At 44.3% G+C, this 18,165-nt stretch overlaps 1 protein-coding gene across 1 annotated transcript in view; it reads right to left on the minus strand.

Annotated features, from left to right (window-relative positions):
• Positions 1 to 12,300, minus strand: part of LOC147009082 (uncharacterized) — a 66,872-nt gene extending 54,572 nt beyond the window's left edge. Inside the window, exons 1-4 of the mRNA XM_085862977.1 lie at positions 11,895 to 12,300; positions 11,754 to 11,816; positions 7,159 to 7,221; positions 4,522 to 4,665 (exon numbers count right to left, since the gene is read on the minus strand). Coding sequence (XP_085719103.1) covers positions 4,522 to 4,665; positions 7,159 to 7,221; positions 11,754 to 11,816; positions 11,895 to 12,045 — 421 coding nt within the window. The 5' untranslated portion in view covers positions 12,046 to 12,300. The remainder of the gene's footprint in view (positions 1 to 4,521; positions 4,666 to 7,158; positions 7,222 to 11,753; positions 11,817 to 11,894) is intronic.
• Positions 12,301 to 18,165: the final 5,865 nt, after the last annotated feature.

Below are 18,165 nucleotides of genomic sequence, written 5' to 3' on the forward strand. Positions count from 1 at the left end.
ACATGATGATATAAGCCAAGAAATAAACAATGAGGAAGATGACAGAGAAAAGGCAAGGAAACCGAGCAAATTGAAAGTTTAAAAGAACTCAAAGAGCATTTATTTTACTCCTTGTTCCAAACTTTGTTCGAGGCATTTCAAAATTCGTTGCTTTTATTTAACTGAATCTTGGAGAACAATTGGCCACTTGTGGAGCCGGTGACCGAAGGCAGAGAGTCTGAACATCTAACGGTAGTTTACTGTGCAAAATGACTGGTCATTTCATTTGATAATCCTTGAAGAGACGGAAAAAGTGTGAGGTTTCCTGGAATTGAAAGATAAGTTTGAACTGTTAGACCAGTATATGTCGACTGGTTCTGATCAACATTGGAAAGCCCATCGGTGGGATGGGAAATTACACAACGTAATGTTGATCAGTCTGTTTTCACTGTAAATTGGGTTCTGTTTCACAATCTCAAGATGTTTCATGTTAATAAATTTGTTTGTGCTTTTCATTTCGTATTGTTCAAAGTCTGACACGGCCTTTCCTTGGATAGAAAGTGCATCTTACTTTATTGCTTATGTTCCAGGTATCTTGCTTATACCTCCTCAACACTATCGCATTTCCTCTCGTCGCTTCTAAAAAAAAAATCAAAACAAACAATTTTCTTTCATTTTTCACTCATAATGATTCTCATTACCTCTGCCACCGAAGATGGGTGCGGCAGATGCTGGAAGATGCAGAATGTAAATTTTCAAATTGTTATATTTTTCGGCAATACGGTACAATTATAATTTAACATGTTACGTTAAATGAAGGAAAATATTGTTGTCGAAATGCTCATGAAATACGAATGAGTTCAGGTTTGGCAGATTTTATTTTGTCCGCGCTGGGAGGATGCTCCTGGAAGACGCAGAAGGCAAATTTTTATATTTTCCGGTGATACGGTAAAGTTATGTTTTAACTGGTAATGTTGCATGAAGGAGAATATTGTTATCCAAACATTGAAAGTGTTAAAAAAAATACTTATAAAAACCTAAGGAGTTTGAGGTTGGAGGAAACAATTTTTTCTGCAGATATGCAGGAGTATCAGCGTGGACAGAAAGAAAGGGTGTCTAAAAGGTAAGCGCAGATACGCAAACTCGCGGACAGCGAAGACACGGAAGGCGAGGGTTGACTATATATTGAAACATGTGGAGTGTGACGAGCACTCCGCCGATCCCCATTGGACACAGTCCACACCAACTGTGTCCAATGGGGATTGGCGGAGTGCTCGTCACACTCCACACGTTTCGATTTTCCCGCCGATCACATCACGTACCTTCTGGTTGAATGGTTTGCATTAGCAGGAAGAATTGTCTGGGTGGCAGACGGATGGTTGTTCTGTGTGGATTATGCGGTTTTACCGTGTGAGACACAATCCGCGGTGATGCTCACCATAACAGTCAGGAGGTGTGTCTGATGTATGTGTGTGTTTATATATACATGTATATATGTATTTATATATTTTCATACCGTGAACAAACTTTGGTACATTACAGGTGATGAAAGTTGTGGTCAAGTTTCATTGAAATTGTGTTTAGTTAAAGAGAAAATACATATTTTGGGGGGCAACTCCCTCTTACACTGTTTCAGACCCCCAAATTTTTTTTAATGTCATGAACAAACTTTGGTACATCATGGGTGATGAAGGTTGAGGTCAAGTTTCATTGAAAGTGTGTGTAGTTTCGAAGAAGAGAGCAAATATCTATTTTGGGAAGGTCAAACCTCCCCCCACCCCCCCTCCCTCTTGTGGGTCCCCATAATGAGCACAGACTTTGATGCGGTTAATATACTTTTAGGCATCAGATATGAAGGTTGTGGCTCAGTTTCATCAAAACTGTGTGTTTGGTTCAAGTGATAATGACTGACTCACTCACTCACCTCGAGACAATGCTCGAATGCATCAGCTTACCTGACTAAAGTCCAGGTGAGCTAAAAATGATAATGAATTGTTGAGTAAATCCCGAAAATAAAATGTGCAGGCATCCCTCGCAATAATGCTGTCCATTTTACGTTTTACGCTAGAGAGGCTCTAATTGGTACCATATTTCGTACAATGGCAAAAAAATGTTTTATGATCTCGCTAGAATGCCTATAACGGTATTTAAAACCATTCCCGCTGCGTAATTTTAAAAGTTCAGCTGTTGTCCCATTGCAAAATTCAAAACACCTTGCTGAGCAATTCAAAAGTCCTCCTGGAGTCCTGATGTATAATTAAATACACCTTCTGCTGTGTATTGCATAATAGTTCACGGTCACATTATTGAAAACATATCAGTTCAAAACAAAAAAATTAAAATCACCTCTCGCTGCATCATTAAAAAACGCTCACGCTGCATAATTCAAAGCACCATGTAACACCACCATGTAACACCCCCTCAAAATATCTCGCCCCTCACTACGTATGATCACGTGACTGTCTGAACAACATCTGTCGGGCTACTTACTGACGTATCATTGTAGGTCTGCATCCCTGAAAAACATCACTTATTGATAATAGCATTGAGATGCCTGTCAAACATCCATCTTAATCAGCAAATGCACCTCTGCATGCCAAGAAATTACGTAAAACTGTGACCTATCAGCCGTGTCATAACTACTCGACCTATCAGCCATGTCACAACCACCATGCTACCCATCAACCGTGCCTCCACCACCACTCGAACCTATCAGCGTCCCTCCACCACAACTCTACCTATCAGCCGTGACTCCACCACCACTCTACCTATCAGCCGTGACTCCACCACCACTCTACCCATCAGCCGTGCCTCCACCACTCTACCCATCAGCTGTGACTCCACATTCACTCTGCCTATCAGCCGTGCCTCCACCACCACTCTACCTATCAGCCATGCCTCCACCATCACTCTGCATATCAGCTGTGCCTCCACCACCACTCCGCCTATCAGCCGTGCCTCCACCACCACTCCGCCCATCAGCCATGCCTCCACCACCACTCTGCCTATCAGCCCTGCCTCCACCACCACTTGCCAGCCAGCATCGAATGGTCCGAGGTGATCGGGCTTCGGGACAGTCCGAGCAGCGCTGAGGGACGGACGGGCTCTTAAAGAGAGCATCAACTCTGAAAGAGCATAAGACCCGTTCGTTCCTCTGAGGCGTTGCCGGTTGGGCCCGAATCACCAGGCCGTCAGACGAGGCCTGGGCCGGACCGCGGTCACGACAGCTGCCGTGAGGATGGGACGTCGCGGGTCGCCCCAGCGAGGTGAAGGTAACTAGCGCGGCCTCGCGGAGCCTCTGCGGTCATCACAGCTCCGTGAAATAAAGACCCAAGAGGTCCAGTCTACACCTAGTCTGTCCTGGGGTTTTTCCTTGCTTTTGAATGAACGTTGTGGCGCCATGTCTTCAAGTAGAACTGTTAAGTGTGTACATAATAGATAGACGGTAGTAGCTCTTTTGCATTGCTTTTGTTGGTTGTATACTTGCGTGCGTGTTCGGCCTTGCATAATTGCATACCTGCATAATTGCATCACTGTTTACGTGTGCTTTGTAAATAAATGTGCTTGTTTAAATGTTAACCCGTTCGTCGCATCCTTTTCCTGCATTGAACTGCCATATTGAGTTCGGAACAATAGTTGGTTTTTAAATAGCCGATAAAGTGATCGGGTCCAACGGGGCTGCGCGATAATACCCCGCTCGGTTATCCCAAAACTAAGCGAGCTGCTTAAGCGGCTCGTTTCCAAGCGGCCCCGTTGAGGTACAGTCTCTCGGTAGTCTGCCTGCGCAATTAATTAGGTATATCGACAATTCGGCGATTGACCCTGTCGCGCGCGGGTAGAATATTGACTAGGCTGTGGTGTGCTTAAAAACACACCCGTGGCTGGTTTCCGGCGTTGATCCGGAAAGCCGCGACTGGATTGTCCGTCCGGTGGGCGAAGCGGTCGCTATTGGTTAAACGCGGTCGTTCGCACGCCGGCGGGCGGAAATCCACAACAATATCTTGTCCAGCTGCGAAGAAGTAATCGGAAGAGAAGAAAAGTATTTAATGTTTCTGTTTTTTCTTTCTTTTTTTTTTATTCTATCTTTTAAAAACAAGGTACATGCGGAGGTGGGTGAGGGACATAGAGAATAATTTTCATGTTTCAAAGCACCAAACAATAATGGTTTTGCATACAAAATAGTGAGTTTGCACAAAGGCAGGAAGTATTGCCCCGAACACTTTGCATAGATGTAGGAAGATTTGTGCCAAAAATACTCCACTCGTGTCTCGACAGCTCGGTGAATGGGATTGCGACATTAACGCTTGTGTGTCTGTGTTTGGATATGGAATAAATCATTTGTTGTGACTGTAATGTTCGAGACAAGATGTTTATTCTGAAAGTTTGCCACTTTCAGATTAAAGCCTGGCCTGGCCAGCAACTCTGTGAAGACCTTGGACCAAAACTTTTCCTGGCCACCACACAAGAATGTGGCAATAATTGGGGTGGTTAAAGAAGTAAAAGTTGTTGTCGTACATGTGTTCTGTGCATGGCTATGCTTACCTGTAAGCATCTGAGTAGCATTGCTGGACTCCATGGAAGGAGAATCACAGGGTTCCTGCTTTACACCCTCATTGCTTAATGCATCCTGGGAAGTCTGAAGAAAGTTAGTTTGGAAATTTTCTGTCTTCACGAGATGAGCTCCACCTGCAAACAATGCGACATTGGTTCATTACAGGAAAAAGGGATAAACAATCAAACCGAGAACAAAAAAACGAAATAAAATAAAATAAAATAAAATCTCTAACCACACAGCGGGGAGAGAATTATAAAGCAACCAATAACGTCTCACCCTCAATCTGCTCTTTTTTAAATTTTTTCAAAATTTTAACTCTGAAACAAAAGTTGTTTTTTGTACACATACATAGTTGAGCCTCGTGGAAGGGCTAAAACACAGAATGGATCAGGACGTAACAAAGAAATAGAGGACGTGCAAATTGCATGAATGGGGGTGGACAAGATGGACAAAGAAGGAAACTCCAAGGAGGGAAAATTGGATGGAGGAGGGATTTGGGAGGGGTGGAGGGAGGACCAGCAAGGTGGTGGAAGACAGAGAGACCACCAACCTGTCTGTGATGGTGAAGTGATACTCTCATAGACTCAGCTTTATCACAGAGATTCCAATAATCTTTAAGGCCTTGGTTTCCATGCCATCAAGCTCAGCAAGATGTGAGGCAGGAGAGCCAGCCCGGGTGGGAGTGGGAGAGCAGTACTCCATTACCAGCTTGTGATTGTGTCAAGGTCTGAAGAGAGTGAAGAGGCTGCAGCTTTCCTGTCTGAAGGATGAGGGATGTCATGGCAGAGGGTGGAGTCATCAGCAAATAAATAAAGGAAATTTTCCAGTCAGATAGATGATTGATGAAGATCAGGAATAGGACTGGGCCCAGAGCACTGCCTTGGACACTCTAGCTTTGACAGGGAGAGGAGACGGAAGGATTCCATTGAGTTCCACACGATGTGGCACTCAATGGAATCCTTCCATCGATAAGGGAGTTGAGGAAGTCAGTAAGCATTGTGTGCAGTTGGCTTGGATGCCTTAGGCAGGGAGTTTGGAGAGTACGGCAGGATGTCACACTGTATCGAAAGCAGGACACGTTCAGTGAGACAACCCTGATCTCATGTCTGACATTGAGGGCCTCCATCCATTATTGGGGGAGTAGAAACAGCATGTCCAAGGTGGAGTGACCTGGTCTGAATCCAAATTTGTGATTTGAGATGATGTTGTTGGAGAAAAGGAAATATTTCAAATCAAATGCGATGATTGATTCCATAACCTGACCAATAACTGAAAGGAAACCGATAGGTCTGTAGTTGAGGGGGTCAGTTTTTGCACCTTTTTATATAGTACAGTGATGTTGGTGGATTTCCAAGCAGACGGAAGATGACTGAGAACAAATGATAGCCTAAAAGGGGCAGAGAGCGGATGTGCAAGAGCAGCAGAGAAGGTTTTTAGAAAACGTGAGCTGATGCCTTCCGATCCAGTGGCAGAGTTGAGGGTTGAAAGAACCTTCTCCACCTTCTCAGGTGCAAAAGAAACAGAATGCAGGAGCAGTTTGGTAAGACAGGGAAGGATGGGTACAGAGAGTGAGGGGTAGGGAACACAAGATTTGGAAGCAAACACAGAATTGAGGCATTCAGTTTTCTCACGAGCGGAGTCAGCTGTGGTACCATTTGAAGTGAGGGAAGGGATGGAAGGGATGGAAGGGGAATGGAACTTAACAAGGCACCACCAGGTTTTAAAAGAGGGAGACAAGCAAGTTTGAAAGTTCATTCTTGAGGTTGGACTGATCTGATCCCCTCAACTGCAGACCAATCAGCTTACTTCCAATCAGCAACACCATGGAACCCATTATTGCAGTTTGCCTTCGATCGGATTTGCCTTCCAGGAAGAGAAGGCAAGTTGTTTCAGAGTAACTGCCTCACCACAGGATTCACTGTACCATGGGTGGGAAGAAGTGTAGAAAGAGGAAGAGCAGAAGACATTAGTGGAAAAGTTCATCACCAAGTCCAGAAGAGAGGATTTGCCATTTAGAGGAGGTGTTGGGATGGTGCACAATTGAGGGGGGGTGGGGGAGAAGGCTTTGCAGGGGGAGGTTTGAGTGTGTGGGGTATGGGGGAATATTTGAATGTGTAGGGGAAAGATTGTGTGTGTGAGGGGTGCGGCAGGTGGTTTGAGTGTGAGGGGTATGGGAGAAGGTTTAAGAGGGTGAGGTGAGGAGGAAACATTCAGGGAGTGGGGTGAGGGGTAAGCATTGAGAGGGTAGAATGAGGAGAGAGCTAGAAAGCAGGGTGGGGAGGGGGAAGCCGATCTCTCTATGGTGAAGAATCACTTAAAACATTCTTATATTATATCTGGATCCGGATCTTCACCAAAATCGAATCAATTCATCATCATCACACATCTAACCTGTCCTCCAAATTTCATCTGAATCCATCAATAGTTTTGAAAGTTCCTGCTCACAGACAAATAACCAGGGGTGAAAACAGAACCTCCGTCCATATTTCGTGGCAGATGTAATGATCTTGGTGTTTGACAAGGTCTGAAGGAAAGTCCAACAATTTTCTCAATAAATTAATGAACTTCACAACCAATGTACATGAATCATCATCTATAACTAACAAGCAGATTGTGGTTCAAACCTTCATGTTGATGGAAGGAATCATCGACAAACTCGGACTTCACCTTCACCTTCACAATAACACCTGAAACAAAAACAATCCATTTAAACTAAATTTTCATTAACATTTATGAATCAAAAACAATACCACACACGAATCTAGACTAAACCAAGTCAAAATGAATTAGTACCACGAGAAGCACCCGCTAACTACAGGAGCCGCCAAGGGGGTCATGTTATCATCTTTATGATTATTAATACCATAGAAGAGTAACGACGCTACGGGCGATCTTATTCCAAGCATGCAACACGGTCTTATGACACATCCCGATATTTCAGTGGTTCCCAACCTGTGGTACGTGAGGGCCTTCCAGGTGGTTCACGAGCACTTTCGGGCTCAACCTTTTAAAAAAATGATTTGGCCTGATACATCTGGGAACCCTGACACACAGCAAAGACGAAGCACAAGGAATGCTCTCCTATGAACTTCTGGGTGACAAGCAATTGCTGAGAAAAAAAACTTTTTGAAGAAATAATCGAGCAAAGAAAAGCCGAAAAAGGGCCGAAGAACAATACAAAGAAACAGAACAGAAACAATAGGGTACCACAGTCTGTAAAGCTAATGGTACCCTAATAAGCTTGGCAGTCATTTTCATCCCAAACCAATCTTCATGTGCTATTCCTCAATATGTTATCCTGTTCTTGAGCCCCTTATATAATTAAATAAGGCCTTGCTGTACTCCTCTCTAACTACCTAAGCTTCAAGATCTTCCTTTTTATGATTTAAGCTCCTGGCATCGGAATGGAACAATATTAACATTTCTCTTTCTGTCATTGATTTTGCTGCCTGGACTCACCAATCACAGCATTAGCTGCAGTTCCTTCCTGAAAAGAATGTAAACGCCAATTGCAGCACAAACTTAGCGATCTGCGTGGAAAGCAAGAGAGGTCAAAACAAATAATTAAAATACTTTAAAACTTAAATGGAAATTTATTTATTTATTTGCATGTAGTCTGGTTGCTTGGCTGCATAATTTTCTGGGGGTGTAGCGATGCTGCTGATGCAGTGCCCGTTACCAGTAAGCCGATACTCATTTTGCTGATCTCAGAATGATGACAGGCTGAATCAACCCATGTGGTGTTAATTTAATGGCTGAAGTGGTGATTGAACTCAAGACTCTAAGATCTTAAGCGAGCATCTTAAGCGAGCCATCTTCACCGTTAAGCCAACATCAAGCTTACCATTGAGTGATAGGGCTAAAATCAATATATAACACGATACCTCAAAATGTTACGGACGGATCCGTACAAATCTTGGTGGACAGGTTGAGTGTATGACAAGGATGAATAGATTCGATTTTGGTGAAGATTCGAATCCAGATGAGAAATTTCAAATTTTCTTCAGTGATTCTTCACCATTGAGAGATCGGGCTAAAACGATACAGAATATGCACGGGGTGGAAATGATGGATACAGAGGATGTAAAGGATGGACATGATGGATACAAAGGATGCACGGGGTGGAAATGATGGATACAGAAACCTCCCTTGATTGGTTGTCGAGTGGCTGGCAAAGCGGTTGACAAAAACACGCCTCGTTTGCCAAGACATAACAAGCTGCTTGTTAAAGGAACACAACCCCAGCTCTCCTTCGTTTCTGCCTCCAACTTACCTCACATTTGTGAACACTTGCATAATAAGGTCAGACGCCGACCCCTCAACCTGGAACGGATCGAGGATCGGGTGCCGACCCCTCAACCGGGAAAAGATCGAGGATCGGGTGCCGACCCCTCAACCGGGAAAAGATCGAGGATCGGGTGCCGACCCCTCAATCAGGAACAGATCTAGTATCGGGTGGCAACCCCTCAACTGGGAAAAGATCGAGGATCGGGTGCCGACCCCTCAATCAGGAACGGGAGTATCGGGTGCCGACCCCCCAATCAGGAACGGATCGAGTATCGGGTATTGACCCCCCAATCAGGAACGGATAGAGTATTCGGGTGCCGACCCCTCAATCAGGAACAGATCTAGTATCGGGTGCCGAACCCTCAATCAGGAACGGATCTAGTATCGGGTGCCGACCCCTCAATCAGGAACGGATCGAGTATTGGGTGCTGACCCCTCAATCAGGAACGGATCGAGATCGGGTGCCGACCCCTCAATCAGGAACGGATCGAGGATCGGGTGCCGACCCCTCAACCAGGAACAGATTGAGTATCGGGTGCCGACCCCTCAATCAGGAACAGATTGAGTATCGGGTGCCGACCCCTTAATCAGGAACAGATTGAGTATCGGGTGCCGACCCCTCAATCAGGAACGGATCGAGTATCGGGTATTGACCCCCCAATCAGGAACGGATAGAGTATTCGGGTGCCGACCCCTCAATCAGGAACAGATCTAGTATCGGGTGCCGAACCCTCAATCAGGAACGGATCTAGTATCGGGTGCCGACCCCTCAATCAGGAACGGATCGAGTATCGGGTGCCGACCCCTTAATCAGGAACAGATTGAGTATCGGGTGCCGACCCCTCAATCAGGAACGGATCGAGATCGGGTGCCGACCCCTCAATCAGGAACGGATCGAGTATCGGGTGCAGACCCCTCAATCAGGAACGGATTGAGGATCGGATACCGACCCCTCAATCAGGAACGGATCGAGTATCGGGTGCCGACTGCTCAATCAGGAACGGATCGAGAATCGGGTGCAGACCCCTCAATCAGGAACGGATCGAGAATTGGGTGCCAACCCCTCAATCAGGAACGGATCGAGGATCGGGAGCCGACCCCTCAATCAGGAACGGATTGAGCATCGGGTGCCGACTGCTCAATCAGGAACGGATCTAGGATCGGGTGCTGACCCCTCAATCAGGAATGGATCGAGGATCGGGAGCTGACCCCTCAATCAGGAACGGATCGAGAATCGGGTGCAGACCCCTCTATCAGGAACGGATCGAGAATCGGGTGCAGACCCCTCAATCAGGAACGGATCGAGAATTGGGTGCCAACCCCTCAATCAGGAACGGATCGAGGATCGGGAGCCGACCCCTCAATCAGGAACGGATCGAGTATCGGGTGCCGACCCCTGAATCAGGAAAAGATCGAGTATCGGGTGCCGACCCCTCAATCAGGAACAGATTGAGTATCGGGTGCCGACCCCTGAATCAGGAACAGATCTAGTATCGGGTGCCGAACCCTCAATCAGGAACAGATCTAGTATCGGGTGCCGAACCCTCAATCAGGAACAGATCTAGTATCGGGTGCCGACCCCTCAATCAGGAACGGATTGAGCATCGGGTGCCGACCCCTCAATCAGGAACAGATCGAGTATCGGGTGCCGACCCCTCAATCAGGAACGGATTGAGAATCGGGTGCCGACCCCTCAATCAGGAACGGATTGAGCATCGGGTGCCGACCCCTCAATCAGGAACAGATTGAGCATCGGGTGCCGACCCCTCAATCAGGAACAGATCTAGTATTGGGTGTCGAACCCTCAATCAGGAACAGATCTAGTATCGGGTGCCGACCCCTCAATCAGGAACGGATCGAGATCGGGTGCCGACCCCCGAATCAGAAACGGATTGAGGATCGGATGCCGACCCCTCAATCAGGAACGGATTGAGTATCGGGTGCCGACCCCTCAATCAGGAACGGATTGAGTATCGGGTGCCGACCCCTCAATCAGGAACGGATTGAGTATCGGGTGCCGACCCCTCAATCAGGAACGGATCGAGTATCAGGTGCCGACCCCTCAATCAGGAATGGATCGAGCATCGGGTGCCGACCCCTGAATCAGGAAAAGATCGAGTATCGGGTGCCGACCCCTCAATCAGGAACAGATTGAGTATCGGGTGCCGACCCCTGAATCAGGAACAGATCTAGTATCGGGTGCCGAACCCTCAATCAGGAACAGATCTAGTATCGGGTGCCGAACCCTCAATCAGGAACAGATCTAGTATCGGGTGCCGACCCCTCAATCAGGAACGGATTGAGCATCGGGTGCCGACCCCTCAATCAGGAACAGATCGAGCATCGGGTGCCGACCCCTCAATCAGGAACGGATTGAGCATCGGGTGCCGACCCCTCAATCAGGAACGGATTGAGCATCGGGTGCCGACCCCTCAATCAGGAACGGATTGAGCATTGGGTGCCGACCCCTCAATCAGGAACAGATCTAGTATCGGGTGTCGAACCCTCAATCAGGAACAGATCTAGTATCGGGTGCCGACCCCTCAATCAGGAACGGATCGAGATCGGGTGCCGACCCCCGAATCAGAAACGGATTGAGGATCGGATGCCGACCCCTCAATCAGGAACGGATTGAGTATCGGGTGCCGACCCCTCAATCAGGAACGGATTGAGTATCGGGTGCCGACCCCTCAATCAGGAACGGATTGAGTATCGGGTGCCGACCCCTGAATCAAGAACAGATTGAAAGAGTAAATTGTGGAGGGAGCGCGAACTTTGAAAATTCCATCACTTTGCTTTGGTCCACCAAGGTGATTAACGCAACGGTTCACAAAATGTCATTTAACACAAAACGGTAGAAAGGTTTATCTTGGGTTCTAACGTTATCAGAATAAATAAAACTTCATCAACAAAACGTATTTGTGGTTCAAACCTTCATGTTGAGGGAACAAATCATCGACAAACTCGGACTTCACCTTCACCTTCACAATAAAACCTGAAACAAAAACAATCCATTAAAACTAAACTTTCAGGAACCACCAGAACGTGACGGTGCGGAGAGAACGGCACGTACCGGGTCCCGACTCCTCATCCTCGGGTGGACCGACCCTGGACCCGCGGTCTGTGAGAGAACCTCCAGGAACGAGCGAGTTTCCTCCATGGGAACCAATCGTGGATCCCGGGGGGTTCGCTCTGTGATCTTCACCGGAGAGATCTCGGTTCATGGCGAACCGGAGGGGACTGGAAGGTCGAGGGTAGTAGTAGTAGTAGTAGTAGTAGTAGTAGTAGTAGTAGTAGTAGTAGTAGTAGTAGTAGTAGTAGTAGTAGTAGTAGTAGTAGTAGTAGTAGTAGTAGTAGTAGTAGTAGTAGTAGTAGTAGTAGTAGTAGTAGTAGTAGTAGTACGATCGGGATGCACAATAACACACGAGTGCAGAGCTTGAGGTATTCCAGTGAAACGGAATCAACTCCAAAATGATCTTATTGACGAATTTGAAGAAGCAGATTCGCCACAATAATCACGTGATCTCCCAAATAACCATGGAGACCGAAATTTTGATCCGCAGATGGACAGCTATTTACCCTCCGTCGTCAGTCTATCTCTGTTACCTGAGAAATATGGATAATTGTTCTGTTTACATAGAATTTGGTAAAAGTACTTTCTTTCCTTTTTCTCCCAGACATACATTCGCTGAAAGATGGCAAATGACGTGATGGCGAGAAAATAGATGGCAAGTTACCTGATCGCAAACTAATAGATGGCAAATAACCTGATGGCAAACTAATCGATGGCAAGTTACTTGATGGCAAACTAATAGATGGCAAGTTACTTGATGGCAAACTAATAGATGGCAAATCACCTGATGGCAAACTAATAGATGGCAAGTTACTTGATGGCAAACTAATAGATGGCAAATCACCTGATGGCAAACTAATAGATGGCAAGTTACTTGATCGCAAACTAATAGATGGCAAGTTACTTGATGGCAAACTAATAGATGGCAAGTTACCTGATCGCAAACTAATAGATGGCAAATAACCTGATGGCAAACTAATCGATGGCAAGTTACTTGATGGCAAACTAATAGATAGCAAGTTACTTGATGGCAAACTAATAGATGGCAAATCACCTGATGGCAAACTAATAGATGGCAAGTTACTTGATGGCAAACTAATAGATGGCAAATCACCTGATGGCAAACTAATCGATGGCAAGTTACTTGATGGCAAACTAATAGATGGCAAATCACCTGATGGCAAACTAATAGATGGCAAGTTACTTGATCGCAAACTAATAGATGGCAAGTTACTTGAGGGCAAACTAATAGATGGCAAGTTACTTGATGGCAAACGAATCGATGGCAAGTTACATGATCGCAAACTAATAGATGGCAAGTTACCTGATCGCAAACTAATAGATGGCAAATAACCTGATGGCAAACTAATCGATGGCAAGTTACTTGATGGCAAACTAATAGATGGCAAGTTACTTGATGGCAAACTAATAGATGGCAAATCACCTGATGGCAAACTAATAGATGGCAAGTTACTTGATGGCAAACTAATAGATGGCAAATCACCTGATGGCAAACTAATCGATGGCAAGTTACTTGATCGCAAACTAATAGATGGCAAGTTACTTGAGGGCAAACTAATAGATGGCAAGTTACTTGATGGCAAACGAATCGATGGCAAGTTACATGATCGCAAACTAATAGATGGCAAATCACCTGATGGCAAACTAATCGATGGCAAGTTACTTGATGGCAAACTAATAGATGGCAAATCACCTGATGGCAAACTAATCGATGGCAAGTTACTTGACGGCAAACTTATAGATGGCAAGGTACTTGATGGTAAACTCATCGATGGCAACTTAATTGATGGCAACCTAATAGATGGCAAGTTACTTGACGGCGACCTAATAGATGGCAAGTTACTTGACGGCGACCTAATAGATGGCAAGTTACTTGATGGCAACCTAATAGATGGCAAGTTACTTGACGGCGACCTAAGAGATGGCAAGTTACTTGACCGCAACCTAATAGATGGCAAGTTACTTGATGGTAAACTCATCGATGGCAACTTAATTGATGGCAACCTAATAGAGGGCAAGTCACTTGATGGCAAACTAATAGATGGCAAGTCACTTGATGGCAAACTAATAGATGGCAAGTTACTTGATGGCAAGTTACTTGATGGAAAACTGATAGATGGCAAGTTACCTAATGGCAAACTAATCGATGGCAAATTATTGATGGCAAACTAATAGATGGCAAGTTACTTGATGGCAAACTAATCGATGGCAAGTTACTATTTGAAGGCAACCTAATAGATGGCAAGTTATTGATGGCAACCTAATAGATGGCAAGTTACTTGATGGCAACCTAACAGATCGCAAGTTACCTGATGGCAACCTAATAGATGGCAAGTTATTGATGGCAAACTAATAGATGGCAAGTTACTTGATGGCAAACTAATCGATGGCAAGTTACTTGATGGCAAACTAATCTCTAGCAAGTTACTTTATGGCAACCAAATCGATGTCAAGTTACTTGATGGCAACCTAATAGATGGCAAGTTACTTGATGGCAAACTAATCGATGGCAAGTGTCTTGATGGCAACGTAATCGATGGCAAGTTACTTGATGGCAAACTAATAGATGGCAAGTTGTATGATGGCAAACTTATCGATGGCAAGTTATATGATGGCAAACTAATCGATGGCAAGTTATATGAAGGCAAACTAATTGATGGCAAGTTACTTGATGACAACCTAATAGATGGCAAGTTACTTGATGGCAACCTAATAGATGGCAAGTTACTTGATGGTAACCTAATAGATGGCAAGTTACCTGATGGCAAACTAATAAATGGCAAGTTATATGATGGCAAATTAATCGATGGCAGTTAAATGATGGCAAACTCATAGATGGCAAGTTCTATCATGGCAAACTAACAGATGGCAAGTTACTTGATGGCAAACTAATAGATGGCAAGTTACTTGATGGCAAACTAATAGATGGCAAGTTACCTGATGGCAAACTAATAGATGGCAAGTTACTTGATGGCAACCTAATAGATGGCAAGTTACCTGGTGGCAAACTAATCGATGGCAAGTTACTTGATGGCAAACTAATAGATGGCAAGTTACCTGATGGCAAACTAAAATATGGCAAGTTACTTGATGGCAACCTAATAGATGGCAAGTTACCTGATGGCAAACTAATAGATGGCAAGTTACCTGATGGCAAACTAATAGATGGCAAGTTATTGATGGCAACCGAAGAGATGGCAAGTTACTTGACAGCAAGCTAATAGATGGCAAGTTACTTGATGGCAAACTAATCGATAGCATGTTACTTGATGGCAACCCAATAGATGGCAAGTTACTTCATGGCAAACTAATCAATGGCGAGTGACTTGATGGCAAACTAATCGATGGCAAGTTACTTGATGGCAACCTAATAGATGGCAAGTTACTTGATGGCAAACTAATAGATGGCAAGTTACTTGATGGCAAACTAATCGATGGCAAGTTACTTGATGGCAACCTAATCGATGGCAAGTTATTTGATGGCAACCTAATAGATGGCAAGTTACTTGATGGCAAACTAATCGATGGCAAGTTACTTGATGGCAAACTAATCAATAGCAAGTTACTTGAGCGCAACCTAATAGATGGCAAGTTACTTGACGGCAACCTAATAGATGGCAAGGTACTTGACCGCAACCTAATAGATGGCAAGTTACTTGATGGTAAACTCATCGATGGCAACTTAATTGATGGCAACCTAATAGATGGCAAGTTACTTGACGGCGACCTAAGAGATGGCAAGTTACTTGACCGCAACCTAATAGATGGCAAGTTACTTGATGGTAAACTCATCGATGGCAACTTAATTGATGGCAACCTAATAGATGGCAAGCCACTTGATGGCAAACTAATAGATGGCAAGTTACTTGATGGCAAATTAATAGATGGCAAATCACCTGATGGCAAACTAATCGATGGCAAGTTACTTGATGGAAAACTGATAGATGGCAAGTTACCTAATGGCAAACTAATCGATGGCAAGTTATTAATGGCAAACTAATAGATGGCAAGTTACTTGATGGCAAACTAATCGATGGCAAGTTACTATTTGAAGGCAACCTAATAGATGGCAAGTTATTGATGGCAACCTAATAGATGGCAAGTTACTTGATGGCAACCTAACGGATCGCAAGTTACCTGATGGCAACCTAATAGATGGCAAGTTATTGATGGCAAACTAATAGATGGCAAGTTACTTGATGGCAAACTAATCGATGGCAAGTGTCTTGATGGCAACGTAATCGATGGCAAGTTATATGATGGCAAACTAATAGATGGCAAGTTGTATGATGGCAAACTTATCGATGGCAAGTTATATGATGGCAAACTAATCGATGGCAAGTTATATGAAGGCAAACTAATTGATGGCAAATCACCTGATGGCAAACTAATCGATGGCAAGTTACTTGATGGCAAACTAATAGATGGCAAATCACCTGATGGCAAACTAATCGATGACAAGTTACTTGACGGCAAACTTATAGATGGCAAGGTACTTGATGGTAAACTCATCGATGGCAACTTAATTGATGGCAACCTAATAGATGGCAAGTTACTTGATGGCGACCTAAGAGATGGCAAGTTACTTGACCGCAACCTAATAGATGGCAAGTTACTTGATGGTAAACTCATCGATGGCAACTTAATTGATGGCAACCTAATAGATGGCAAGTCACTTGATGGCAAACTAATAGATGGCAAGTTACTTGATGGCAAACTAATAGATGGCAAGTTACTTGATGGAAAACTGATAGATGGCAAGTTACCTAATGGCAAACTAATCGATGGCAAATTATTGATGGCAAACTAATAGATGGCAAGTTACTTGATGGCAAACTAATCGATGGCAAGTTACTATTTGAAGGCAACCTAATAGATGGCAAGTTATTGATGGCAAACTAATAGATGGCAAGTTACTTGATGGCAAACTAATCGATGGCAAGTTACTTGATGGCAAACTAATCTCTAGCAAGTTACTTTATGGCAACCAAATCGATGTCAAGTTACTTGATGGCAACCTAATAGATGGCAAGTTACTTGATGGCAAACTAATCGATGGCAAGTGTCTTGATGGCAACGTAATCGATGGCAAGTTACTTGATGGCAAACTAATAGATGGCAAGTTGTATGATGGCAAACTTATCGATGGCAAGTTATATGATGGCAAACTAATCGATGGCAAGTTATATGAAGGCAAACTAATTGATGGCAAGTTACTTGATGACAACCTAATAGATGGCAAGTTACTTGATGGCAACCTAATAGATGGCAAGTTACTTGATGACAACCTAATAGATGGCAAGTTACTTGATGGCAACCTAATAGATGGCAAGTTACTTGATGGTAACCTAATAGATGGCAAGTTACCTGATGGCAAACTAATAAATGGCAAGTTATATGATGGCAAACTAATCGATGGCAGTTAAATGATGGCAAACTCATAGATGGCAAGTTCTATCATGGCAAACTAACAGATGGCAAGTTACTTGATGGCAAACTAATAGATGGCAAGTTACTTGATGGCAAACTAATAGATGGCAAGTTACCTGATGGCAAACTAATAGATGGCAAGTTACTTGATGGCAACCTAATAGATGGCAAGTTACCTGGTGGCAAACTAATCGATGGCAAGTTACTTGATGGCAAACTAATAGATGGCAAGTTTCCTGATGGCAAACTAAAATATGGCAAGTTACTTGATGGCAACCTAATAGATGGCAAGTTACCTGATGGCAAACTAATAGATGGCAAGTTACCTGATGGCAAACTAATAGATGGCAAGTTACTTGATGGCAACCTAATAGATGGCAAGTTACCTGATGGCAAACTAATAGATGGCAAGTTATTGATGGCAACCGAAGAGATGGCAAGTTACTTGATGGCAACCTAATAGATGGCAAGTTACTTGATGGCAAACTAATAGATGGCAAGTTACTTGATGGCAAACTAATCGATGGCAAGTTACTTGATGGCAACCTAATCGATGGCAAGTTATTTGATGGCAACCTAATAGATGGCAAGTTACTTGATGGCAAACTAATCGATGGCAAGTTACTTGATGGCAAACTAATCAATAGCAAGTTACTTGAGCGCAACCTAATAGATGGCAAGTTACTTGACGGCAACCTAATAGATGGCAAGGTACTTGACGGCAACCTAAGAGATGGCAAGTTACTTGACCGCAACCTAATAGATGGCAAGTTACTTGATGGTAAACTCATCGATGGCAACTTAATTGATGGCAACCTAA

This window comes from Eptatretus burgeri, chromosome 17, assembly GCF_056783735.1.
Source record: "Eptatretus burgeri isolate ZD-2024b chromosome 17, Ebu_testis_v1, whole genome shotgun sequence".
NCBI classification, from domain to species: domain Eukaryota; kingdom Metazoa; phylum Chordata; class Myxini; order Myxiniformes; family Myxinidae; genus Eptatretus; species Eptatretus burgeri.